At 35.2% G+C, this 27,117-nt stretch overlaps 1 protein-coding gene across 4 annotated transcripts in view; it reads left to right on the top strand.

Annotated features, from left to right (window-relative positions):
- MYO9A (myosin IXA) overlaps positions 1–27,117 on the top strand; it is a 271,921-nt gene that overhangs the window by 145,338 nt on the left and 99,466 nt on the right. For all 4 annotated transcript variants that reach the window (XM_029236422.1, XM_029236423.1, XM_029236420.1 and 1 more), the window contains exons 16-19: positions 1,084–1,159; positions 13,564–13,707; positions 15,212–15,251; positions 21,515–21,637. In XM_029236422.1, coding sequence (XP_029092255.1) covers positions 1,084–1,159; positions 13,564–13,707; positions 15,212–15,251; positions 21,515–21,637 — 383 coding nt within the window. The remainder of the gene's footprint in view (positions 1–1,083; positions 1,160–13,563; positions 13,708–15,211; positions 15,252–21,514; positions 21,638–27,117) is intronic.

Genomic DNA, 27,117 nt, shown 5'->3' with positions numbered 1-27,117 from the left:
CCCTCCCACCCTCCCTATCCTACCCCTCCAGGCGGTCACAAAGCACCGAGCTGATATCCCTGTGCTATGTGGCTGCTTCCCACTGGCTATCTACCTTACGTTTTGTAGTGTATATATATACGTCCATGCCTCTCTCTCGCTTTGTCACAGCTCACCCTTCCCCCTCCCCATATCCTCAAGTACGTTCTCTAGTAGGTCTGTGTCTTTATTCCTGTCTTACCCCTAGGTTCTTCATGACATTTTTTTTCCTTAAATTCCATATATATGTGTTAGCATACGGTATTTGTCTTTCTCTTTCTGACCTACTTCACTCTGTATGACAGACTGTAGGTCTATCCACCTCATTACAAATAGCTCAATTTCATTTCTTTTTATGGCTGAGTAATATTCCATTGTATATATGTGCCACATCTTCTTTATTCATTCATCCGATGATGGGCACTTAGATTGTTTCCATCTCCGGGCTATTGTAAATAGAGCTGCAATGAAAAACTACAAATAGAACTACCATATGACCCAGCAATCCCACTACTGGGCATATACCCTGAGAAAACCATAATTCAAAAAGAGTCATGCACCAAAATGTTCATTGCCCATTTTTTAATTAGATTTTTTGTTTAAAAAATATTGGTAATTCTTGAGGAAGCAATTCATCATCTTTGATTCTTAGTGTCTTTATATGTAAGATTAATTGATCTCTAAAATCTATAGGAGCAATATCCTATTGCTGAAAAATGGTGCAAAGGAATCATTAGGAATTTTTTGAATATTAAAATAAGAAATGAGTTTGTGTACTTCTAGACATTCAGCCCAGTTACCCTTGTATTTCCTGATAATATTTAAATGAGAGAAGAAATTAAAGAATTTATTATTAAATTCCCGAATTGGTTTCATTGTTGACTAAGTCAAATTTATAAGTAACAGTCATGGGACTTGGTTCATATTATTATTATTTAGACCTTTCTGATATGTTTAGCAAATATTTACTATTGAAGTATATTAATTTCATTTGTTCCTAGAAAAATTATTTCATGTTTAGTTTATCTTAGCATTGATTGAAAGTTTTTGCTTTCTCTATGCTAGGTATAACTCGGAAAAATCCCAGAACACCTCTTTCTGATCTTCAGGGAATGAATACTCTAAATGAAAAAAACCAACAGTAAGTATGTTTGGCTTAAGTTTTCAAGGACGTAAAGAAGAAATAACTAGAATTCTTATTAATACTTCTGTGGCTTTAAAAGTATGCAATAAATCAGGCCTTTTTTTCTTTTAATTTCTTAAAGCTTTTGTAAATGGTGTAATAAGTTAAAAAGGCTAGAGTTAACAGTACAGTAAATTGTCTAAGATTGCCCCTAGTAAAGTGGTTGTACAATGTAAAAAAAGTTTCCCCAGGATAATTAAAAATGAGTGCGTATGTTTTAGTTTCTGAGACCATTCTTGCGTTTTAAATGTCTTTTGCAAAAGTAATGGGTATTCTGCTTCTTTCCATGGAGAAATCTTATTGGTAAGTAATAATTGAGTAGTTTGATTTACAACAAACTGTCCGATACCTTTTCTTGATGAGTGTGATACCCAAAGCTTACCTTTTACCATTTTCAATGAAGAATTCTTAAGTAAAATTTGAAAGTAACAAATGTAAGTAATTTTTTTAGTTTGTAAATAAAGCTCCTTTTCCTTTACACATACTGTTTTATAAAGATTGTACTTTAAATGAGCAAAAGAGCATTGTTTAGTGTCTAGAGTCTGCTGTGTACATTTTAAACATCAAGAGAATTGAGCTTCTTAGTGTCCTGGTAAGATACAAGATTAGGATGATCAGTCATTTAAAATTAAAGTATAATTTCATTGATCAGGTTTTCCATTTTGAGTTACTATGTCTTTCTAATATATATTATCACTTCTCTGCTCCATAACTTTTTTTTATAACTCTTTATTGCTTATTACAAGAAGTCTAGGTTCACTATTTTAACCTGCAAGAGCTGTCACAGCCCAAGTATCCAACCTCAACTGTACTTATCTTTAACGCCAGCAAATTGAACTACTGGCTGTCTTTATAATAGTGCATGCATTTTGTTTTCTTAACAGTGACAGTTGGCTGACGATGAAAATCACCATTATATGTGCATGTTAGATTTTACCTAAGAACAAATTAGATCATTAATCTGGTGACCTGTGTACCTTTTTTATTTCAATCTATTGGCAGTATTCTCACCCTGGTCATTAGAGACCCCTAACTTAAGGAACTCATTTTCTTGATTTGGGTAAAAAAAAGGAACTGTGACTTGTTGCATTTCCCGAAGCAATTTAATGGTTATAACTTTCCTAATTCCTAGTTTTTATTTTTGTTTTTTTCTTGGCCACTCGCGCAGCTTGCAGGCTCTTAGTTCCCCGACCAAGGATTGAACTTGGGCCACCGCGGTGAAAGTGCCATGTCCTACCCACTGGACTGCTAGGGAATTCCCAGTTATGTTTCTTTGTACTGCTTTCAATTTTGGATGCCTGAAGTGATCTATATGGGCTTCTGTTTTTTATATGTCAGTTGGAATAGTCTGATATATTGGTTTAAGATTGGTCTGGGCTCAAGCAGTTAAGGTGATTTTAGGCACTCATGGAATGACAAACTGATTTTGTAAAGATGTGTATAAGCTCATTTTTGAGACCCTTCCTCACAGAGAAATTGATCACACCAGCTTGATTCTTTTCCTTTGCGTACAATAAAGAAAGATAAAGAAAGATATGTGGCATTGAAGTAATGTTATCAGGAAAAGGCCAGCTAGCAGTCTTAACAAGAGAGCCTCCCCGCTTGTGTTTGTTGTATTGGTGAGTTTATTTTCGACATATTTTAGAGAAAATTGGTGAGAAGATAGAGAGGATAGAACAATAGATACTCAGAAAATCAAATCAGTCATGAAATCATGAGCTTGTATCTACTAAGTGGAGTCTTTTGGACCTTCCCTATGGAACACTCCTAATAAGTGACTCTTAAATGAAAGAGTGGAACATCCAATTTGCTGGTGATCTAGGACTAAGAATTGATGTAGTCTGTATAAAAACAAGGAAACGCAAATATAAAACTATTTTTAGCCAGTGCAAATATTCCTCAAGTGAGAGAGAAAACTTTCATCAATGTTGAGTGGGCAGTTGCTTTTTGGTAAGAGGGTATAAACTGGAAACAGATGTCTTTGTATCAAAATATGATTTGAAAAAAGTACAGAGCCTATAATTACATATCGTGAAGCAGAGATGGTAAATAGAGGCTGCTGAAGTGACACTTAATGTGAATAACTAAAAAGACTGCCCTGGTTTCAAAGATACATTCGTTCCTAGATGGAAAAAGCTCTTCTGAATAGTTGTAGAGAAGATTGTGTGAAGAATAAAATATACCACCCTATTTTGGGAAAATATGCCTTTGGCAACTTGTTATTTAAAGGGCAAAAAGAGTATTATCAGAATTTATTGTAGACAAGTACATAATGAATTTGCACATTGTGGAAGTATATGGTATGTTTTATAATTAAATGGGGTCTGCTGTACTATCATGCTAATACCAGGGCACTAAGGCACTAGAATAAGTCTCATTAAAACTCGTGGGCTATGACACCATTTTTTAGGACTTTGGCTATATTGATAACCACATATTTGAGTACTGGGATAAACCTGTCCTCTAAGAGTTGACTATGTAGCATGTGTGGATCCTGATTTCTGTTCTTAATGCAACTGAAAACTCACTGTCTAAAGTGTTATTTTTGTTTAAATTCAACTTTTCCTCTTGATCTGGGTAAATGACTGCTTACCATCTGAGACATTGTATTATAAAATGCAACAATGAGAACAAAAATAAATACTTTTTTTGAAGGATAAGTCAAATAATTTATTACTAGGGTTTTTTAAGTAATTATCATATTTAACATGATTTATAAAGGTGAATGGATTTCAGGGTTCTCTTAGAACCAATATGACTTGATGTCACATAAAACAGCTTGGAGTAATTTCTCATATGTTACAGCCAGATAAATCTCATGGCATTTGATCATGTCTTAGAGTGTATTTTGTCTACCCTAATGAAAAAATACAGAACTTGGTTATTAATGTAAGCAGTTATATGTGATTAGCAGTTCATATAATAATAGCAAATTAGTAGTATGAAATAATACTCATATTTTAGTATAAGTTTAAAACATTAAGTATTATAGGGCTTCCCTGGTGGCGCAGTGGTTGAGAGTCCGCCTGCCGATGCAGGGGACACGGGTTCGTGCCCCGGTCCGGGAAGATCCCACATGCTGCGGAGCGGCTGGGCCCTTGAGCCATGGCCGCTGAGCCTGCGCGTCCGGAGCCTGTGCTCCGCAACTGGAGAGGCCACAACAGTGAGAGGCCCCCGTACCGCAAAAAAAAAAAAAAAAAAAAAAAGTATTCTATAGTTGTTTCAAAAGTCTCTTCCAAATTTTTTCACCTTAATATATCGTATGTTGGTTATCCTAAATGATATTTGTGTGTTTTTACATAGTTTTGTTTGTCCTTTGTTTTAAAAATTAGTGGCTTTTTTACTGGAGCATTATTTGCCTGTAACTCCATTCCTGAAGGTCAGATCATTCTTGAGAGAAAAATAAAGCAATAAATTACGACAGATACAGCTTCGCGTTCTGCCAGATCATTTGTTTATTTAACAAGTACTTCGTGCCAGGTCGTGTGGCAGAAACTGGAGATTCAATACTTTGTGAGATAGATGTGATAAGTGATATGATTGGAGAAATATAAGATACCATGGAAACATAGAGGAGGACTTTAAAATTTTTTATGCCAATACTGTATTTAAAGAATTGGATATGGGGCCAGATGCCTCAGAAATGTTTTTCAGAAAAAGAATCTTTTAAACTGTTATCTGAGTGAAGAGTAAGGGTGAGCCCTTTGAAGAGGAGGGTGATGTTTTATAGGCAGAGGAGCAACCTGTATGATGGTCCAGGAGCAAAAAGAGAGCTCTCTCTAGAGAACATGGCACAAATAAAGAATTAAAAGAATGTGAGTAAGAAGAGAGAAATGATGAGAGTCGACTCTAGAAAGACAAATAGACATAGGCTAGTTCATGTGGGGCTTTGTTAGCCGTATTGGAGAGGCTGTACTTCATCTTAAGGGTAATGAGAATTTATTTAATGCTTTTAAGTAGGGGACTGACTGATGTTTCAGAAGAATCTCTATGGTTGCTTTATGGAGAATGATTTGGAGAGGCACTGGATTGGATACAGGAAGACTAGCAGTTCTGGCAAGAGATGATGGCTTGCAGTAGGTGGTCATGGGTACACATTGATGTGAACCTGTATTAAGGAGGAAAATTGAAAATCTATATGTCTCTCATCTGATTTTATGAGGATTCAGTGTTTATGAGAAGTCTGTGTTGGATTTTCTATGCTTTGTGCAAATAATTTTTATATGTATGCAACAAATATATGACAGTGATCTAATGTATATATAAGGAGTACATTGTATATAGAGAACAAAGACGTTGTGTATGCCATCAATCTTAATAACAATGTGCTAAGCTAAGGGAAGCCCCTAGAAAAACTGAGACAGATACCTACGTCAAGTCATTTCACTGAAATAACCAACTGGCACAAAGATTTTTAAGTACACACACAGCTTTTTCTTTCTCCCCAGCATCCCATTGATTGTCGTCTCTTAAAAATAGGCACAGCCAATTTTTGCTTTCTTTCACTTCCAACCTTCTACTTCACCATTGAGCCTGCCATTCTAATGCTGGGACTCTTCCTGTTACTCAGTGTGTAAAATACCAGTAAAACCTTTTTGCTGTATTTTAAGCCTTTACATAACACATAGGAGAAAGAGCACGGGTTTGGGAGTCACCAAAAATTTGTTCTTGGCTCAGCTTATCTTCGTATTCTGAGATTGTGGCTCTTGTAGCCTTCGTTTCCTGAAAAGAGAGGGTGGGGGGAATCTATGTCTTATATAAAACTTGTGGAATATATTGGGTGAGGAGACAGAGTAATTAAGGATGATTTCTCGATTTCTGGCTTAGTACTTAAGTAAGGAATATAAAAGAGGCAACAGTTTTGAAGAGGGAGTGATAGTTTCAGCTTGCACATGTTACTTTGAGATTCCTGAGAGATCTTCTAGAGAGAGAGAATAAATCATTGGATATGCAGATGCACTCAGTTGATTCTTGGGCTAGAAGATGTATTTTGTTATTAATCGGGGATCTCGGTGTTTAGTTGGTGACTTCCAAATGTCTGCTATCTCTAGATTGTTTCTCTTGGGTCAGTCAGTTTTCCCTGCCTATAGCTTTTAAATCTGGCTACTGATGTTCTAGCTATGTAGCTGGGCTTCTCATGATTCCATACGCATACTTCCACTTAATTCCTCCTATTTTCAGTGTACCTCACCTACCCCTACCTTTAGCTATGCCTAATGTCTCTGACTTCTCCTGAGATTATGTGTTTCCAACTTTTCTATAAAGTAAAATCTTTGAACGGTTTGAGGAAGGGAATGTTACTTCACTATATAGGGTAAGAGTAAGGATCTAGCTCATTTTTAAAGACTTTCAAACTAACTTCTTATTTTTAGCCCCATTCAGCATCACCCTTGCAGTGGTACCAGTTATCTCTAATATCTGACCCTTTCCAGAGTTCTGAATGAGAACAACTTACATTTTGTTGTTTTAGCCTCTCTCCCACTCCAAACCCCAGCCTCTACACACACACACACACACACACACACACACACATACACACACACACGAGCATATGTGTATTCTCAATCATGCCTACCCCTATAGACTCCCCTTTTCTATGATTCCGACGTACACATAAACTTAGGTTTTAATTTTTTCTAGTCTACTACATCTCTTATTACATGTCTGTCAACTTTAAACTTTTACTCTTCCTTGTCCCTTGCATAGTCTTCCTTCTCACTCTTTGTCCTTGTGAATTTATGACTTTGTCAAATTCGTGGTATTTCAGCTGGAGGCTGACATAAACAATTGCTCTGGAATGCTATGGCAGCTTATTATGGGTTTCCCTTATGCAAACACCAAATAGTTTATTTATAAATGTAGCTTATTTAAGAATGTTATCCTAGGGAGCAGGAGGGGGGATATGGGAATAAAAAAGGGAAAGATGGAGAATCCATACAAGAATCAATGAATGAGTTGGCCACTGGTTGCTCAACCCTGTGGGACCAACTGAGAAGCTTAATGATTTGTGTCTCAGGACCATCTATTTGCCTTGAGGAAGAAAAGAGGAGGGACTAATCCATTGCTCCAGGGGTTGCTAGCCCCACAGAGAGTTCTGCTTGTGTAAGTGCAGAGCAGAAGCCTACATCAGACAAGAGGCAAGTGTCTGGAGTCTGAAACTAGATGCTGCCAGCAGCATCTGTTTGACGCTGGACAAAATTTGTGTGTATGACTAGTTACAGTACCATTTGCAATAGCAGCAGCTAGAATAAGAGGTAAGACTTACGGGATTTGAAATGGAACATAAGAAGTGTGCAGTATACATGTTTAATAGGAAGCTTTGATTCAGTCTTTATACATTAAGGTAGCATTTGATACAAGAGAATATACAAAACACACATGTACATTAGGAAGCATATCAATAAAATGAATACCACCCACGTTCAGAACCAGAAGATTATTAGTATTGCTGCAGCCACTTTTTTATCATATATTTTCTGATCATTCTCCCTCTCTCCCCACAGGTAACTGCTATCCAGAATTTTATGTATACCATTACTATGCTCTAAAAAATAGTTTTACAATAAACATATGTTTTTCTAAGCAAAGAGTCATTTGGCTTAGCTAGTTTTTGAGTTTTAGAAATACTAATATATAGTATGTGGTTGCTGTGACTTTTCTCCTCAGTAATATCTATCTAAGATTCATCCATCTTGTGGCATGTAATTTGTTCTTTTTAGTTGCTATATAATATTATATAGTATTGGAGGGCATGGGGAGTTATTGTTGAATGGGTACAAAGTTTCAGTTTGGCTAAAAGTTCTGGAGGTAGATAGTAGTGATGGTTGCACAACAATAAATGTGCTTAGTGCCACTGTACACTTAAAATGGTTAAAATGGTAAATGTAGTTAAATTTATTAATTTTTTCTCTATTATTTGTCCTTTTAATAACTTATTTGAATAATTGTTTCCTCAGTCCAAAGTCATCTATTCAGCCAGATTTTCTTCTACACTTTGGTGGTGCTTATATCCATTTCAACCCTAAGCTTTTTTGACAATTGTTTTAATTTCCTCTGATCATGTACAGATGCATCTTGAATTAATTTCATCTTCTTGTAGAAATCTCTCCTGGCATTTTTTTGATCAGAGGGGTTTGTTCTCTAGATCTATCACACAGTTGTCTTTACCTTTGTATTGGTCATTCCTTATGTTATTCTTCTGTTTTGTATCAACAGTTTTTTCTACCATTATTTCCTTTTATAGATCTACTTTGTAAACTTTTACAGAGCATATTCTCTAGAAGCTCCATGAGAAAGTATATATAGGAGGAACATGTTTTTGATTCCTTGTATAACTAAGCATGCATTTATTCTGCCCTCACACTTGATCGGAAATTTGAGTGTGTATAGACTCTTGGTTGGAAATAACTTCTTTTCAGAATTTTGAAGACACCGCCACATTTCCTTTTAGTTACAGCATTGCTGATTTCTGAGGCCTTGTTTTAAATAGCTTTATTGAGATATAATTTACATACCACAAAATTTCACCCACTTAAAGTATACAATTCATTTAAGAGTTGGCCAACTATTCCAAAATCTAATTTGGAACATTTTAGTCAGTTCAAAAAGAAGTTTCCTATTTACTAGAATGTTTCCTTTTCTCGTACTGTCACTCACTGTAGGTAAACATGATCTACTTTTTGTCTCTGTAGATTTGCCTTTTCTGGAAAAAATATATATTTTTTGGAAATTTTATATAAATGGAATCTACAATATGTGGCCTTTTATGTGAGACTTCTTTCGTTTAGCATAACGTTTTCAATAATCTACGTTGTAACATGTACCAGTACTTCATTAATTTTTATGGCTGAGTAACATCTCATGTTATGGATATTTTGGTTACACATTTATCAGTTAATGAACACTTGGGTTCTACTTTTTGGCTATTATGAATAATGCTGCTGTGAACATTCACATACAAGTTTTTGTGTGGACGTGTTTTCAGTGCTTTTGAGTACATGCCTAGGAATGAAATTGCTGTGTTATATGGTTACTGTCTATTTTGTTTAACATTTTGAGAGTTTGCCAAACTATCTTCCAGATTGGCTGGGACATTTTACATTCCCAGTAGTAATGGGTAGGGGTTCCAGTTTCTGCACATTCTTGTCATTTTGTTATTGCCTGTCTTAGAGGGAATGAAGTAGTATCTCATTGTAGTTTTGATTTGTATTTCCCTAAATAATGATGTTCAGTATCTTTTTATGTGCTTATTAGTGATTTGTATATGTTTTTTGATGATTCATATATCTTCTTTGAATAAATGTCTATTTTGTCCATTAAAATTTTTTTTGGTAAATATTCTTCTTTCCATGTATATAAATATAATTGTCTTAAAACTGTATCATGCAACAATATTTAGATTTGATAATATATGCAGACAGCTCTTTATGCCATTAAATACTGTTCTCCCACATGATTTTCTTTTTTAAACAACTTTTTTGGAGTATAGTTGCTTTACATTGTTAGTTTCTGCTGTATAGCAAAGTGAATCAGCTATATGTATACTTATATCCCCATATCCCCTCCCTCTTGTGTCTCCCTCCCACCCTCCCTATCCCACCCTTCTAGGTGGTCACAAAGCACCGAGCTGCCCTCCCTGTGCTATGTGGCTGCTTCCCACTAGCTCTCTATTTTACATTTGGTAGTGTAAAATACCAAATGTAAAAATAGAGAGTCAATGCCACTCTCTCACTTTGTCCCAGCTTGCCCTTCCCCCTCCCCATGTGTTCAAGTCCATTCTCTACATCTGCCTCTTTATTCCTGTCCTGCCTCTAGGTTCTTCAGAGCCATTTTTTTTTTTAGATTTCATATATATGTGTTAACATATGGTATTTTTCTCTTTCTGACTTACTTCACTCTGTATGACAGATTCTAGATCCATCCACCTCACTACAAATAACTCAGTTTCATTTCTTTTTATGGCTGAGTAATATTCCATTGTATGTATGTGCCACATCTTCTTTATCCATTCATCTGTCGATGGACACTTAGGTTGCTTCCTTTCTATCATATCACTTTGTACATGTCTCAATTACAGAATTTATCACACTTATTGTCACTGTTGATATATGACAATCTCTGTCCCCTATTCTACTAGTCTGTTCATCTCAGACTCACCTCTGTCCCCTACTAGTCTGTGAGTGGGACCACGGCTTAGTCTTCTTCATTCCCCCAGCACCAAACACAGAGGCCAGCACGTGCTAAGATGAGGATGCTGCTTAAGGCCTCATGTCCCACTTAGGGCTGGAAGGAGCAGGGCAGAGGGGTGGCAGAGAGAGATTAAAGAAAAAAATGAAGGAGAGATTATGGAAATCATAGGGAGATCAAAGTAAGGGGATAAATGAGACAAGAGGGGCAGCATTTGTATGAAGCACTGGGATGGGTAATATGAAGACCTTGCGCAAAACAGGTGGGGTCAATTTAAAAAACCAACATTTCTTCAGCACCTACTATGTGTGGGAAACACTATGTTAGACACTGTGGGGATATAAAGTTAAACAAAACACCTTTCCCTATGATTTGGTTGGGAAGATAAGACAAAGACTGGCAACATTCATGCATACATATACAAAGTTTTAAGGTTCTTAAAGTTCAGTATCATTTTCAACTTCAAGACATTTAATATGAAGCCCCTCAGCAGTCAATAAGATATTGTTTTAAGAAATATTAGATATAGAAACTGACTTACCTAGTTGAGATCTCAGCAAAGCTCAACAAGCCTAGACTTGAAACAATTTTCTTAGAAAGTGGACTAAGACAAATTGACATGGAAATATAAATTTTAATACCATTTAGGAGTATTTCTCATTTCTGTGTCTCAAACTGTATATTATGAGCCTTTTTTTTTTTTAACCGTCCCTGAGTTCTCTCTACTTTATTTTCTTATTTTTTTTTACATCTTTATTGGAGTATAATTGCTTTACAATGGTGTGTTAGTTTCTGCTTTATAACAAAGTGAATCAGTTATACATATACATATGTTCCCATATCTCTTCCCTCTTGCATCTCCCTCCCACCCTTCCTATCCCACCCCTCTAGGTGGTCACAAAGCACCGAGCTGATCTCCCTGTGCTATGCGGCTGCTTCCCACTAGCTATCTATTTTACATTTGGTAGTGTATATATGTCCATGCCACTCTCTCACTTTGTCCCAGCTTACCCTTCCCCCTCCCTGTATCCTCAAGTCCCTTCTCTAGTAGGTCTGTGTCTTTATTCCTCTCTTACCCCTAGGTTCTTCATGACATTTTTTCTTTTTCTTAGATTCCATATATGTGTTAGCCTACGGTATTTGTCTTTCTCTTTCTGACTTACTTCACTCTGTATGACAGACTCTAGGTCCATCCACCTCACTACAAATAACTCATTTTCGTTTCTTTTTATGGCTGAGTAATATTCCATTGTATATATGTGCCACATCTTCTTTATCCATTCATCTGATGATGGACACTTACGTTGCTTCCATCTCCTGGCTATTGTAAACAGAGCTGCAATGAACATTTTGGTACATGACTCTTTTTGAATTATGATTTTCTCAGGATATATATCCAGTAGTGGGATTGCTGGGTCGTATGGTAGTTCTATTTGTAGTTTTTTAAGGAACCTCCATACTGTTCTTCATAGTGGCTGTACCAGTTCACATTCCCACCAACAGTGCAAGAGTGTTCCCTTTTGTCCACACCCTCTCCAGCATTTATTGTTTCTAGATTTTTTGATGATGGCCATTCTGACCGGTGTGAGATGGTATCTCATTGTAGTTTTGATTTGCATTTCTCTAATGATTAATGATGTTGAGCATTCTTTCATGTGTTTGTTGGCAATCTGTATATCTTCTTTGGAGAAATGTTTATTTAGGTCTTCGGCCCATTTTTGGATTGGGTTGTTTGTTTTTTTGTTATTGAGCTGCATGAGCTGCTTGTAAATTTTGGAGATTAATCCTTTGTCAGTTGCTTCATTTGCAAATGTTTTCTCCCATTCTGAGGGTTGTCTTTTGGTCTTGTTTATGGTTTCCTTTGCTGCTCCCACATGATTTTTAATGACCTTATAGACTTCCATGGGGGTGGTTATAATATAACTTCTTTCATTTATTTCCAATTGTTGTTTATTTAGGTTGTTCTAATTTTCTTGATATTGATGAAAATTTTTGTAGATAAAGTTTTGCATGTTTGATTATTTTTTTTTTTATCTTCTGTTGTTCTTAGTAAGAAGCTTGACCAGAAGGACAGAACAAAGCTATTACAAGATTTTAAAGATATTGTCCTGGCTATCTAAAAAGTACTATAGTTTAAATAAAGAACTAATTGGAAAATAAATATTTTAAGGTTATATTCCATTTTTCAAAAGCAGGAAGTTTCAAAAATAGTACAAAGGAAAAAAATAGTTCATAGAGTCCTATGTACCCTTCACTCAGTTTTCCTTAAATGACATCTTATATACTGGTAGTATATTATCAAAGCCAGGAAAGTTACATTGTTACATTAATATTAATTAGACTACAGTTCTCACCATTTAAAAAAATCTGTGTGTGTGTGTGTGTGTATGGGTAGTTTTTTGCAGTTTTATCCCATGTATAGATTTGTGTAACCAACTCCACAATCAAGATACCGAACTCTTTCATCATCATAAAAGAATTTATTCGTGCTGCTTATTTGTATTATCCTTCTTCCATGTCCCTTTCCTGTCCTCTAGCAACCACTAATCTGTTCTTCATTTCTGTAGTTTTGTTATTTTGCGAATGTTATATAAATCAAATTATATAGTATGAAACTGTCAGGGAGAAAAAACTTTTCGTCTGCCTTCTTAGGTTCAGTGGCTGCGGGCCTGTAAGTTAAACTAATGAAAGACAATTAACAGGAGAAGAAGCATACAGTTTTTATTAATGTTTTACGTACATGAGTATTCTCCGAAAAGAAGTGAAACTCAAAGAAGTGGTTACACTCAGTGACTAATATATCCTTTTTTCAAAAGGAAAGAGGGTTTGGGCTTCAAACACAGACAAAAGCCATGACATTATATTTTAATACATTATATCATTTACTGCTTGTTAAGTGGTATATTTAAAGGTATTAGCTATATGATGTGCTCACCTTCATGCACATTTGAATGTGAATGTGCTAGAATCCGTAGGAATTTTTTGTTCTGAAAGAGTAAAAGATAAGCCAAATTAATCAGTAATCTCTCTGATAAAACCATTTTCTGCTGGTTTAGCATTTTTTCTAAATTTTAACTTTAGTGTTTAAAGTTTTATTTTACTTTTTTAAGAAATGTATAGAGTTTTAAGGATGTCTCAATTAACAAAGCACATTGTACTCTATTTAATTTTTACAGTGAAACATTTGATTTTGCCTGGAATGGCAGAACAGGGATTCGCCAGAGCAGACTATCCAGTAACACCTCCTTGCTTGATAAAGATGGGATATTCGCTAATTCAGCTAGCAGCAAACTCTTGGAGAGAGCCCATGGAATTCTCACGTTAGTATTGATCAATAATGTGGATTGCTTTTTTATGACTGATTTAAAATTTCTGGCTAAAAACGAAGAGAGGTGATCATGAAGCATTATTTTCATGAGTAGAATTTTGAGTGAAACAAGACTCAGAAGTAGTCAGAATTTAGAGCTGTGACAGTCTCCTATATTATAAAGCTGGTGTTTGTTTTCATCTCACCAGGAGAATCAGACTGAATATACTTATTATGGAGATGACTCTTTATTGCTCTTTAACAGACCCTACATCCAGAGAGAGCAAAAACTGATAGCTCTTTTTAGGATTCCTAGTCTTTAACTGCAGTTGTCCTTTAATTCTGGCAATCCTAACAAATTGGGCAGGAAAATCCCTTATGAAGTGGTGAATGGGGCCATATACAGTTTACCCCTCAACACTGCATGGGTTAGAGGTGCCAACCCTCTGTACAGTCAGAAATTTGTGTGTTTCCTGTAGTCAGCCCTCCATATCCACTGCTCCTCGGTATCTGTGATTCCACATCCACAGATTCAACCAACCTCAGATCAAGTACAGTAACTTGAAAGACAATTAACAAGAGAAGAAGCATACAGTTTTGAAAAAACTGTTGAAAAAAAATTCCACTTATAAGTGGAACTGCACAGTCAAAACCTGTGTTGTTCAAGGGGCACCTGTATGGTGATATATAACACTTAACCCAAGCCTGCCATTCCTCCTTACCTGATTTAGAACTGGTTTGAGGACATAGATATAACCATGCATGGTAGACAAGTAAAAAGTTCTTAGCTACCTATATCAACATATTTCAGACACTTCCAAAGCATATTTTTTGACCACTAGCTAGAAGTGTGACTGAATTGGATTCCTTAATCCCTACATCATCGCTTAACAGTGTTAATAGGCTCAATTTGTATAAGTCTTGCTATACTCCAGAATTAGTAGGTGAAAGAGCTTAGATTCAAGCCAGGGTCTTCCTGACACCCCAGCCCATGTTCATAAGCATTGGGCTTTATTCCCTGTATGTAGCCATTAAAAATAAAAAAGATTTGATATAAGTGTGATACTGAATTATGAATAAGGGAAAAAAGGGCAAAGGAGAATTTTTAATTTCTAAAAATGGAAGATCATGAGTCTTAGTGAAAAGTACATTTTAAAAATTCATGAAATTAGGCATCTATTTAAGTTTAAAATGACAGAAACAATGCCTCTTTAGGTTTAAGAATGCAGAGCCCTATTAACATCCAAAAGAAAATGAAACTTCAGCTTTGAATGTACATTATGTTACTTATCATCGGGCTTAAATGTGTTTGTACCTGTATTACAGAGCAGGCATCTCTTTTCTTCTCTTATCCTTCCTTCCCAAAGGTGACTGCTTAGTTGAATTAGACAGTGTTTTCATTTAGGCGACCTATAACTTGGAAATGGGTATATAATCTGTTGTTTTAGTAGAGATCTTGAAATCATTCATCTCTACCGTGTTTTTTTTTTTTCCTAATGTATGATTTATCTCTATAGGAGAAACAAAAATTTCAAATCCAAGCCTGGCCTTCCAAAGGTGAGTATTACGAAAAAAAATTTTCTGTTAGTGCCCCATTTCATAATTATTTTTTTATTATTCATGCAAATGATCTTCATAAACAAAAAAAGAAATATCTTATTTGTACCCAAAATAGAGGTTAATTGTGTATATTCAGTTGAAACCATTTTAGAAATAATGCTGGATGTTATGAAATGGCCAAGTTTAATGGTTCAGGTAAATATTTGTGATATGTCCCATTTTCTAGTGTTTGAAGAGCTTCTGAATATAAATGTAAATTTTTGTTGAGTAATTGCATCTTTGCATAAGATCTTTTCATTTCTCCTTGAGTCAGGTTAAGATAAAATTCTGAATTTTATCTGATTTAAAAATAATTTCTAAGTAATGCTTACCTAACTCTCATCATCATTAGCATTAGTTAGCCAGGCTTTTCTGTAAAGGTCCAGTTAGGCTTGCAGGCTTATCTGTTCTGGTCTGTGTTATAATTACTTAGCTCTGCTATCATAGCACAAATGCAGCTGTAGACAATATGTAACTGAATGAGAGTGACTGTATTCCAATAAAACTTTATTTATGGACACTGAAATTTGAATTTCATTTAATTTTCACATGCCATCATATATTATTTAATTCTTTTTGCAACCATATAAATCTTATAAAAACAGTGGGCAGGATTTGACCCGGGGGTTGTAATTTGCTGACTCTAATCTACATTCCAAAATATTTATTAAATTTACTAAAGAAAGAAAAATCTTACTGAGTTTTTCTTTCTCTTGTGCTCTCCCAAAGAAGGAGTCCTGTCATTTGTAACTTTGTTAATGGGCATAATTTCAAAATTCTAAAAGAACTGAAAAAGAGCTATTTATTGTCATGATTCTCTAGTTCAAGAAAGAAGAAAATGAATCTGTCTTTAATTTTTCCTTCTACTTAAGTCACCTTATATTTCCAAAGAAAATTTAATGTACTGCTGATGTGGTTTGTGGTAGTGACAAATACGTTTTAAGCCACAAAGAAAATTTACCTAAGTGGTTTGTGATTATGGTCTTACATGAAACAATTTTATGTAGAGAGAAAGAGAGGAGACTACATTCATTGTCAAATATTCATTATCGTTCATTTGTCTTTCTTTTTTCCTTCACTGTCTCTCTAGCCTTTTAGTATTTTGAATGCCACCTCTGGACCTAGTGTTTGTGCTGTTCTTTACCCTCTCCTCAAATGGATAAATTATTTCTTTTTAATTGTAGTATAGTTGATTTACAATGTTGTGTTAATTTCTGCTGTACAGCAAAGTGACTCAGTTATACATATATATACATTCTTTTATAACTTCTTAAACTTTACATGATAGACAACAAGAATATGTTGGATACATCTGAAGTGAATGATTCCATTCAATCATCAATCATGGGAATCCCATCTATTTCTCAATCTTTTAAAATTAAATATGGCTAATCTTTTGTTTATTTTAGTGTGTCTTGTGTATTCAAGTACATATATTTAATATTAGAAAGGCAACATAGTCTGTGAGAATATAGACCTTGAAGTCAAACTGACCTACATTCAAATGATGGATCTGTTACCTGCTCTTTGATTTTTTAAAAAATTAATTAATTATTTTTTGGCTGCGTTGGGTCTTTGCTGCTGTGTGTGGGCTTTCTCTAGTTGCAGCAAGCTGGGGCAACTCTTAGTTGCGGTGGTGCGTGGGCTTCTCATTGAGGTGGCTCCTCTTGTTGCAGAGCATGGGCTCTAGGCGCGCAGGCCTCAGTAGTCGTGGTACGCGGGCTTAAGTAGTTATGGCACATGGGCTTAGTTGCTCCGCGGCACGTGGGATCTTCCTGGACCAGAGCACGAACCCGTGTCCCCTGCATTGGCAGGGGGATTCTTAACCACTGCGCCACCAGGGAAGTCCCTGCTCTTTGATTTTTGGAGTTAGTTCTCGAACTTGTCTTAACCTCTGTCTCTTCATTTGTAATGTGGAGGATAATATATGTTAGGATGAGAGATATATATTTGGTATGTGCATGATTAGTATTCAATAAATAATAAGTATTTTCTTCATATTTGCTGCCAGAATGTTAGAGCTGAAGCTGTGGCTTATCTGTGTACATACATGTAGGCATGATGTGTGCTTTGTTTAGTAACCTCACTCTTCAGCTTACTTTCCTATTCTTCTTTAAATATGCCTTATTTTTTCTAATTATGCTTAATGGGTGTTTGTGTTTTGCTTGTTTCTTTCAGTCCATTTCAAACCAAGGCAAAACAAGTATATATTAATAAAATTAAAGTGGTGGGCTTCCCTGGTGGCGCAGTGGTTGAGAGTCCGCCTGCCGATGCAGGGGACACGGGTTCGTGCCCTGGTCCGGGAAGATCCCACATGCCGCAGAGCGGCTGGGCCCATGAGCCATGGCCGCTGAGCCTGTGCGTCCGGAGCCCGTGCTCCTCAACGGGAGAGGCCACAACAGGGAGAGGCCACAACAGTGAGAGGCCCGCGTACCACAAAAAAAAAAAAAATTAAAGTGACAGATCCTATATCCTCATTGACTATGGTCATTTAATATTTTGGTTGCGTTAAGTTAGTTTTAGGTGATGTGGAAGGAAGCAACAGAAGTGTAGATAACCTGAACTTCTTTTCCCTTTTGCGAAATCTGCAGCCACTTTCTTACCTTGAGTATGAATCATTATTGTACGCATCCCTACAACTTTTATCGCTACTGGAAATAAGATTCAGTCACCTGTATTAAGGGCACCTCATTTTATTGATATAGGTAGGATTTAGAATGCTTTATTTTTATTACAGTTCTGAATAAACACAGGCAAATATTCAACACATATAATCCAACAGCCCTTAGCCTTCTGTTAATATAGCTCTGTTTTGATAGTTCTTTCCGTTTCTCTCCTAGAGAGTACTTTCCCTCTCATACCTTGAAACCATCACTTCTATTAAATATACCTTTCTAATATGATCTACCTTTAAATTTTCAGTCTTTTACTGACAGTTCCCTTGTTGTACATTTCTACTTTGACACCCTGCTCATCTCTCAGACTTGATCCCCAAAGCTATTTTGGTTTGTCACTCCCCTACTGAATTTTTGTAGTCACTCAGGCTCAAACGTTGAAGGTAAGTTTATTGTGCATTTTAGTTGTCTTTAACAACATGAGCAATATCTTCTTAATCTTTGTGGTACAGCACCTTGCACAGCAAGCAGTAAATAATTGTTTAAAAAAGAATGAACTGACTAATCTTAATAAGCTAAACAATGAAGATGGAATTAAGAAAGGAATAAAGTAGATAATGAACATAAGACCTAAGAAAGGAATTAACCCCGTATCTGTTTTCTGCTAGATCTTGGGCCCACAGTTCAGTTCTTGGTTTTTGTCACATCATACTGGACTATTGAAGCTGTCCCTTGCCTGGATTTATCTCTCTCTTGCCTCCTTAGCCTCCTGTCTTCCACATTGTTCTGCTCCGCCTTGTCTCTCCTTTCTTCCTTGCCCTGTTTTATCTTCTTCATAAATCTTAATAACCCTCAGATTATCATTTATTTTTTAATTTCATTATAGTCTGTTTCCCTGTACTTGAATGCAATGTATTCCTGGCACTTAGAACAGAATCTGTAGTAATCACTGAATATTTGTTGATAGATCTAATCATGGTGAGTTTTGTGGACAAGAGACTGGTCTCCAGTTGCTGAGGAAACATTGTTCAAAAATCATTACTTGCTAACCATTCGTTCATTTATCCAAACTAATATTTATTGAGTTTGCAGTACCAGACACTGTTTTAGGCATTGGAGGTGCTGAGATAAACAGTCCAGTCAGAGAATCCTTGCTCTCTCATAGTGATTCTTTTAGAGAAAGAGAAAAAAATACGCAACTAAACAAAAGATGATTTAGATGATATTATGTGCAAAGAGGAAAATAAAATAAAATGACATATTATTGATTTAGATGGGGGCTGCCTTTGGGGTATTTAAGAAAATAGCTTTATGAGAAGGCTTGGGTATTTAAGCTATAAGGTGAATGCTAAGGAAAATCAAGCAATGTAAAGGTCTAGCTATAGAGTATTCCAAGCAAATGAAAAGATTGGAAAGACCTTGAGATAAGAATGAATGTGGATTTTTTTTTGTTTTTACCTTTCTAATTAAACTCCTTGATGGGAAGGACTTTTTAATAGTTTAAAAAAAATAGTTACTTGTATTTTTCACAGTTCATCTGACCCTTTTTCACATAGTGACATTTAGTAATTAATTTTACCATTGCTTTAGATATGGTTTATAAAATGCAACCATTTCCGAGGTCTTTTTATCAGAAGTATCTTAAATGTTTGGGGGGGGCAATAATTTTAGGCTTCGGTGCTAATTTCATTTTACTTATGGGTAAACCACACAACTCTTCTAATTGAGTCCTGACCAGTATGTAAAATTATTTTTTTCTTAATATACAATGAATCTTTTTGTAAGAATTCAAAAATACTAATAAAAATTAAGTATAAACTCTCAAAATTCAATATACACATGTACTATATATATTTACATATATATTATTGTTTTGTGTGGGGTTTTTTGGTCAAGAGTATTTGCAGATATTTTTCCACATCAGTAAATATAGGTTACAGTATTTTTAGGAGCTGTATAGTATTCAGTTGTGTGAATGAAGCATACTTTATGAAAAAAATTCTGTATAGTTCCTTATTGCTTTTGTTTAGAATTTTTCACTATTTTTTTGAAGTACATTGTCAGAAATAACATTCAGAGCTCTCCTTAGATAAATATGTAGACGTGAAATGGTTTATCAGAAAGATTATAATGATTTGCATTCCTAAGAACAGTGCATAAATATGCCTATTTCATGTATACTGGGTTTTATCAGCCTTTACTATGTTTGCCAACCTGATATGCAGAAAATCTCCTTAAAAGAAAATGTGTATTTCTTTGATTAAAAGTGAGATTGATTGTCATTATGTTACTTGTCATTTATATTTTGAGAATTGCCTGTTGAAGTCTTCTGCTCATTTATTATCACTGGATGTATTTTTTAAAGGATTTTTTTTACAGTTCTTATATATGGATAATAAATCTTTGTCATTATTGAAAATATTTTTTCTTAGGTGGAATTGTTGAAATGTATATTGTACTTAATGCCACTTGGAAGTTTTTATTTTTTAATGTTTATCTTGTCAAAATTAATATTTCTTAGTCTTTTAATTTGTCATACTTGTAACTCAATTCTGTGCTTCTCATACAATAAAACTTTTACTACTTTTTAAATAACATATGCGGTTGCACAACTGTATAGATACATTTTTTCCATTGACAAACTCACAGCCATAAATTAGTAGGATTTTAAAAACTGATTAATGATTAGCTAAAAAAAGCTCCAAAATACTTTATTAGTGTCCTGTTTTGTATTCTTTAGTTGCTTTATGTGTAACTTATATCTTATTTTTAAGATTAATAATTAGGACCTCAGGATGCGGGTTGATAGGGACTACATTTTCTTTTTTTCTGTGTACGTGTTCCTGGCTTACCTACAGTATAGCCCAGGGATTGAATTTAATTTATTATCTGTGTGAGTCGGGATTCAGTTGCAGATAACTAACAACCATAGATATTGTTAAGTAGAAAGGGACTTTATTCAAAGAGGTGCTTACAGAAGTCATCAGAAGTATTAAAACAACGGAGCAGAACTGACCTCAGCTGTACTCAGAAAGCTAGGAAATGAGGAAGCCACTATCACGAAATGAGGAAGCCACTATCACTGGTGCTGCTTCCAGGCTCATACCACCTGTGGTGTATGTAATCCAGGAATCAAGAAGAAGCTGCTACAACTGTTGGCTTCGGGGCTAAGGTGCTTTTACTAGAGTTGCAGTGACAACACAAATGCCCTGCACTCTGCCTCACAACACTTTAAAAAGTAGTGCCTGGGCACTGGGACCACCGAAAACTTAAGTACTTCTGTGTACATGTTTGCCAGCAGAAACAAACTAGTAGCCAAAGCCTCTGCCTTAGTTAGACCTTCCCAGTTTCACGTGTGGGAATTGATGAACTTAAATCACATCCAGAACCTGAGATGTAAGAGAGTTTGGGAAATGTAGTTTCTTTTTAGCTGGTAAGCTTCTGTAAGAAAGCAGAAGGAGGGTAAAAATGGACATTGAATATTAATCGCTCATATTCACCACAGTCATTATACGCATGAATAATGAAAACTGGCTTACAATTTTGTTTTTCCTATTCTTAGATTAATTTATATGAAGAATTTGATTTTTTCCCCCTGCTTTTCAGCACTTGCTAGAAGTAAAGTCTTTAAAGCACCTGACAAGACTGACCCTACAGGATCGCATTACCAAGTCTCTTCTTCATTTGCACAAGAAGAAGAAACCTCCCAGCATCAGTGCCCAGTTTCAGGTTGTTTTCTGTTTTACCTTTTTTTCCTTTTATTTTTAACAAAGAGGAATTTGTTTTGTTCAGATTGACATTGTAAGATCAAAGTGATCTGCAAGATACCTGAATGGGATATGATTCATGTGACTAAAAAGCTATACTATAATGGTCATTTTGGATGGAAGTACCAAAGATGGGGAAAAAAATGTCAAGTGCTTTTGTTTTTCATCCTTGTATCTCTGGATAGTGCATATCCCAAAGAATAATTTATTATTTTCAGTGTGAGGAGAAAAGCATCAGAAAATTGACTGCCCAGATATGGTCACTGTTAACATAATGATGTATATTTCTCCCTATATATTTAAACCTCATGCTACTGCCATCAACATTTAACTCAATGGAATTGTAAGTTTTTTCTTGATTGTTTATTTTAGTTTTGTGTATATAGGAATCCAGTTCCTTTCATTGTAACTGGGCATTTAGGAATAAATATGATCATAATAAATTAACCAAATAACCTCCAGAATAACTTTACAAAATTCTCTTGGAATTCTTCCCATTCTTCTCAAATCATCTCTAACATTCTATTCATTTGCTAGATATTTATGAAAAAGAGCTGAAATTTTTAAAGGAAACAGTGCTTTACATAATTTTACTCTACCTCATGCTTTTATCACAGAAGTGTCATTCACTGTTAACTAAAAATTTCTTTATTTGCTGATAGCTATACTTCTATGTTATCACGTTTTTCAATGCTCCTGTTTAATCCAGGATACCTGAATGTAAATTATCTACTAACATATCACTGGATATGATCTTGTTTGATTTATAAGCACAGTTCTTCAAACTGTAGGCTAGAAATGTCATTTTATTTTAGACAATTTTCACGGTAGGCCTAGACAAAAATTTGATTCTATAAAAGCTACTTGGTCAAAGTGCTCTTTAAAAAAAAAAAAGACAAGATCGAAGAGCCAAACAACTTATAACTTATTAGGTGCTAATAAAGTTAAAGGAAAGACAATTGAATATATAATGGAAGCTCTGCCATGAATTAAAAAAAAATCCTTCTTAAATCACAGTCCTATGGGTTAATGGTATTTGATTATTTAAAAAAAGAGAGAGATGTTGCTTGACCAGACAGGTTTGTCTATACCTCGGTGGTGTCTTCACATCCCAGAGTTTGGGTTTTCACTTTATGGATTTAGAAATGCAAAGATGAATTTACAGGGAACAAAAATATCGTGCTGACTGATAAACTATAAACACTGCTGTAAAACAGTATCAAAGTTTATTAATATACAATGAGAAATAAGAGTCATAGGCAGTCTTGTTATAATTGTTAGTTCATGATCACATTTCCTCCTGATTAGCAGATCAAGGTGGGAAGCCAAATTCTGATCAAAAGGTAACGTGGTGAGCTTGGTATCTGAAAAGGAAGCATTAATCTCATAATTATGAAGGGTAGAACCATTAAGCTGTTGTGTCCTTTATTTTGTTACCTTGGATCTTTTACAGGTGCCTGTATACCAAACTCAGACTTTAATCTGAAGAGTACACATTATAGCTACTACAATAAAACTTAGTTATAATTACAATCCTATCATGTCCCTTAAAATCCCCCAAATTCAGGGATTATGGATATTTTCAAATTAAATTCATGTATTGTGTTTAACATTTGCAAAAAGAGTCATCTTTAATGTTTCTAATACATTGTTAAGTATTATAAAAGTAATGAGTACTATATTCTCCAGATCCTTTACTAAAAATTTATATACATACATTATTTTTCCTCCAATTCTGTGAGATAAATACTGTCATTCTTATTGTACAGGTGAGGAAATTAGAAGTGATGGAGATAGATGGCACCCAGCTGTCTTTGACTTCATACACTTCTTGTGAACGAATATTTACTTTCATCAAAATGAAATCATAGAACTCATGAAGGATTAACCGATACAGGAATTGCCCTTCTGCTATAAACAACTAGAAAACTGGACAAAAGATAAGAATAGAATGTTTTTAGATATTAGACAGTAAGCACTGCAGGATTATGATCCCTGAGAAGAGGGAAATAAATGAGGCAAGTCCCAGGTTACTGCATAAAGGCAATTTGCTATAGCCCAGGGAGAGGGAATCCAAACAAATGCCAAGGTTTTGCTCTGGACCTGCCCTCACAAAGCGTAATAAAAGCAAGTCTTGAAAGAATCAGAGTGATCCTTTATAACTTAACAGCCCCAGGGGAAAATGTCTGTTGCTCTTTAAAGGAATATAACAAAATCCAACAATGTAAAATCACACTAGCATCCAATCTGAAATTACTAGGCATGCAAAGAATCGGAAAAAACAACCCATAGCAAGGGAGAAGAAAATCAATCATTAGAGACAGATCTAGGGACTTCCCTCCTGGTGCAGTGGTGAAGACTCCATGCTCCCAAAGCAGGGGGCCGGGGTTCTATCCCTGGTCAGGGAACTAGATCCACATGCATGCTGCAACTAAAAGTTTGCATGCTACAACTAAGGAGCCTGTGAGCCGCAACTAAGGAGCCTGCCTGCTGCAACTAAGACCCAGTGCAACCAAATAAATAAATAAATATTGAAAAATGAAAAAGAAACATCTAAAAATGACAGAGATTATGGAAATAGCATTTAGATGAGGATCTCAAAATAGCTATTATAAATCATATAAATATGTCCGAAGAAAAACATGAATAATGATGAGAAGAAAATAGAAGATATGAAAAAGACTCAAATGGAACTTTCAAAGATTAAAAATGTAATATTTGAAAATAGAAATAAGCTAGATGGGATTAACACCTATTTGCCGAAGTAGTGAATTAGAAGTTCCATTTACTTTAAAGTGCAGAGAGAAATAACAAAGATGGAAAAAATGAAAAACAGCATTAGTAACTTGTGGGAAAATATTAGATCATTGAACATAGGTGTAATTGGCATCTAAGAAGGAAAGTCAAGAGAGGGGGATACAGAAAAAAATTTGAGGAAATAATGACCTAAATATTTCCTTATTTTTATGAATAATACAAGCTCAAAGATCAAAGAATCTCACCAAATCCCAAGCAGAACAAACCTAAAAACACCAATACACATCACATCAAAGTGCTAAAGCCAGTTAAAAAGGGAAAATTTTAAATACAGCCAGAGAAAAAAAGACAACATTTATGTGCCATGAAATGAATATAAGAATAACAGTAGGTTTCTCATCAGAAACTATGAAAGGCAGAATTCAAGAGTAGTATTTTTAAAAAACTGAAAGGGGGAAAAAAACTGTCACTCTAAAATTCTATGCACGTGAGTATTGAAGGTTATATAGAGACTTTTTCAGACAAAAGTTGAGAGAATGCATTGCCAGGAAATCTACATTATAAGAATGTTAAGTTTGGGATCAAAATGATGAGAAAACCATAGATTTTGGATCTATACAAAACACTAAGATTGCCAGAATGATAGAAGTGTAATTAACTATCATAAATACTTTTTCTCTTCTTTTAATTTTTTAGAAAGATAATTGACTACAGAAGAAAAAAATAATATATTGTGAGGTAGAAATAAAATGTATGACAAAAGTGGCACAAAAGGGAGGGGCTAAATATAAGTTTATACTGTTGTAAAGTTTATACTGTTGTAAAGTTACAGCATTACCTGTATACTGTACACTATACAGGTAATGGTGTAGCATTATTTGAAGGCAGACTGTGACATGTTAAAGATATAAAGTCTTGAGAAATCCTTAAAAAAATAAAAGCTTATCATAGGTAATGAGCTAATAGCAGAACTAAAATGGAATCATAAAATACAGGTGATCCTTGATTGAACTGCAGGGGTCCACTTACACATGGAATATTTTTCAGTAGTTACACTGCAGTTTTACATGGTCAGTGGTTGGTTGAATCTGAGGATTTGAACTCCAGGTAGGGTGGAACCAAGTATACGGGGGGCCAACTTTAAAGTTACATGTGGGTTTTCAACAGCACAGAGGGTCAGTACCCCAACCCCTGTGTTGTTCAAGCGTCAACTGTATACTCAGTTTTAAAAAGACAGGATAAAAGGAAGAGCAGATTAAACAAATAGAAACAAATAACAAGGTGGTAGACCATATGTATATTTTTCTTATTTCAGTGGTTAGGTAAATAGCCACCCTCACCCTACTCTGGATTATTCTCTTTTGAGACTTTGTCTACTGCCAGCAAATGTTAGTATCCTTTTAGCCACCAGACTGTCAAATTAAGTAGCTAAAGTCTTAAGTTATGAGCGAGATGATGCAACTTGATCATAAGGCAAAAACTATGCATTGTTTTTGCATAGAGCTGTATATGAAAGGAGGCCACTTCATAGGTACCATGTGTCTGCTCAATTAATGCTTTGAAAGGAGTTTTGTGGCTTTCTCTTAGGATAATAGGTCATGCACATGCTGTTGCTGTTATATCTGCTGAAACATGTGGATAAAACTACTGCCCCTCTCTTGGCCTGACAAGACACGCATGCCTAGCTGCTCAGAGACCCACAGATTGCTGGGAAATATATCCACCACTACATCATTAGTCAGTGTAGTCCTTTGCTTGTAGTGGTGGAAATTCTAAGTGTTTCTGTTCCTTGGCTAAGGGTTTTTCTAACTTTGGGTTTTTTGGCAGAAATCTGAGTTCTCTGTGTAAAGGCCCATCGGTTTGAAGAAAATAATCTACTTCTAGTTCTACCTCTGGAACTAAGAATTAAGTCATTACACAAACTCAACCAAGCTGATTTTTATTCTCGAATATGTATCTATGTATTCTGTTTTCTACAGTAGATACATATTGGTTTTATAGTGAGAGGAAAAGATGTCTAAAGAGGATTATTTTTTTCAAAGGTGGTTTATTTATAGCAGCAGAAAGTGAACCAGTGGTTGCCTGGGACACTGGGCCGGGGCAGTTATTGACTGCAGATGGGCAGGAGGGGACCTTTTGAGGGGATGCGTGGAAGATTTCTAAATCTGGATTGTAATGATGGTTGCACAATTGTATAAATTTACTAAAAAAATCATTGATCTATGCACTACAATGGATACATTTTTATAGTATGTAAATTGTAATTCAATAAAACTGTTAAACACAAACTCACTACTAGGAGAATGAAAGGGCAAGCTACAGGGTATATGCATATACTTGTAATAAAACTGAAAAAAGACCTTATATGTGGAAAATATGAAAAATCACAAATCAGTTCTTGAAAAGACAACCTAATAGAAGTGGGCAAAAGTCTTGAACAAGCAAAACTGTCTTATATCAAAAGATGTTATCCAAAAGGCCAATAAGCCTATCACATATATCCTCAATATTATTTATTATTCATCAGGGAAATGAAAATTAAAACTGCCTATAAGGCAATAATACTACACACTTTCCAGCATGGCTGAAATAAAAAAGGTTGATTATGCAAAGTATTGGCAAGGATGTAGAGCAACCAGAATTTTTATACACTGCTGTTGAAATATAAATTGATGCAGGCATTTT

The sequence above is a fragment of the Monodon monoceros genome, unplaced genomic scaffold (assembly GCF_005190385.1).
Source record: "Monodon monoceros isolate NGI ecotype Baffin Bay Population unplaced genomic scaffold, NGI_Narwhal_1 Super_Scaffold_21, whole genome shotgun sequence".
Taxonomy (NCBI): Eukaryota; Metazoa; Chordata; class Mammalia; order Artiodactyla; family Monodontidae; genus Monodon; species Monodon monoceros.
Note: the sequence above shows the minus strand (reverse complement) of the source record. Positions and strands in the feature narration are given on the sequence as shown.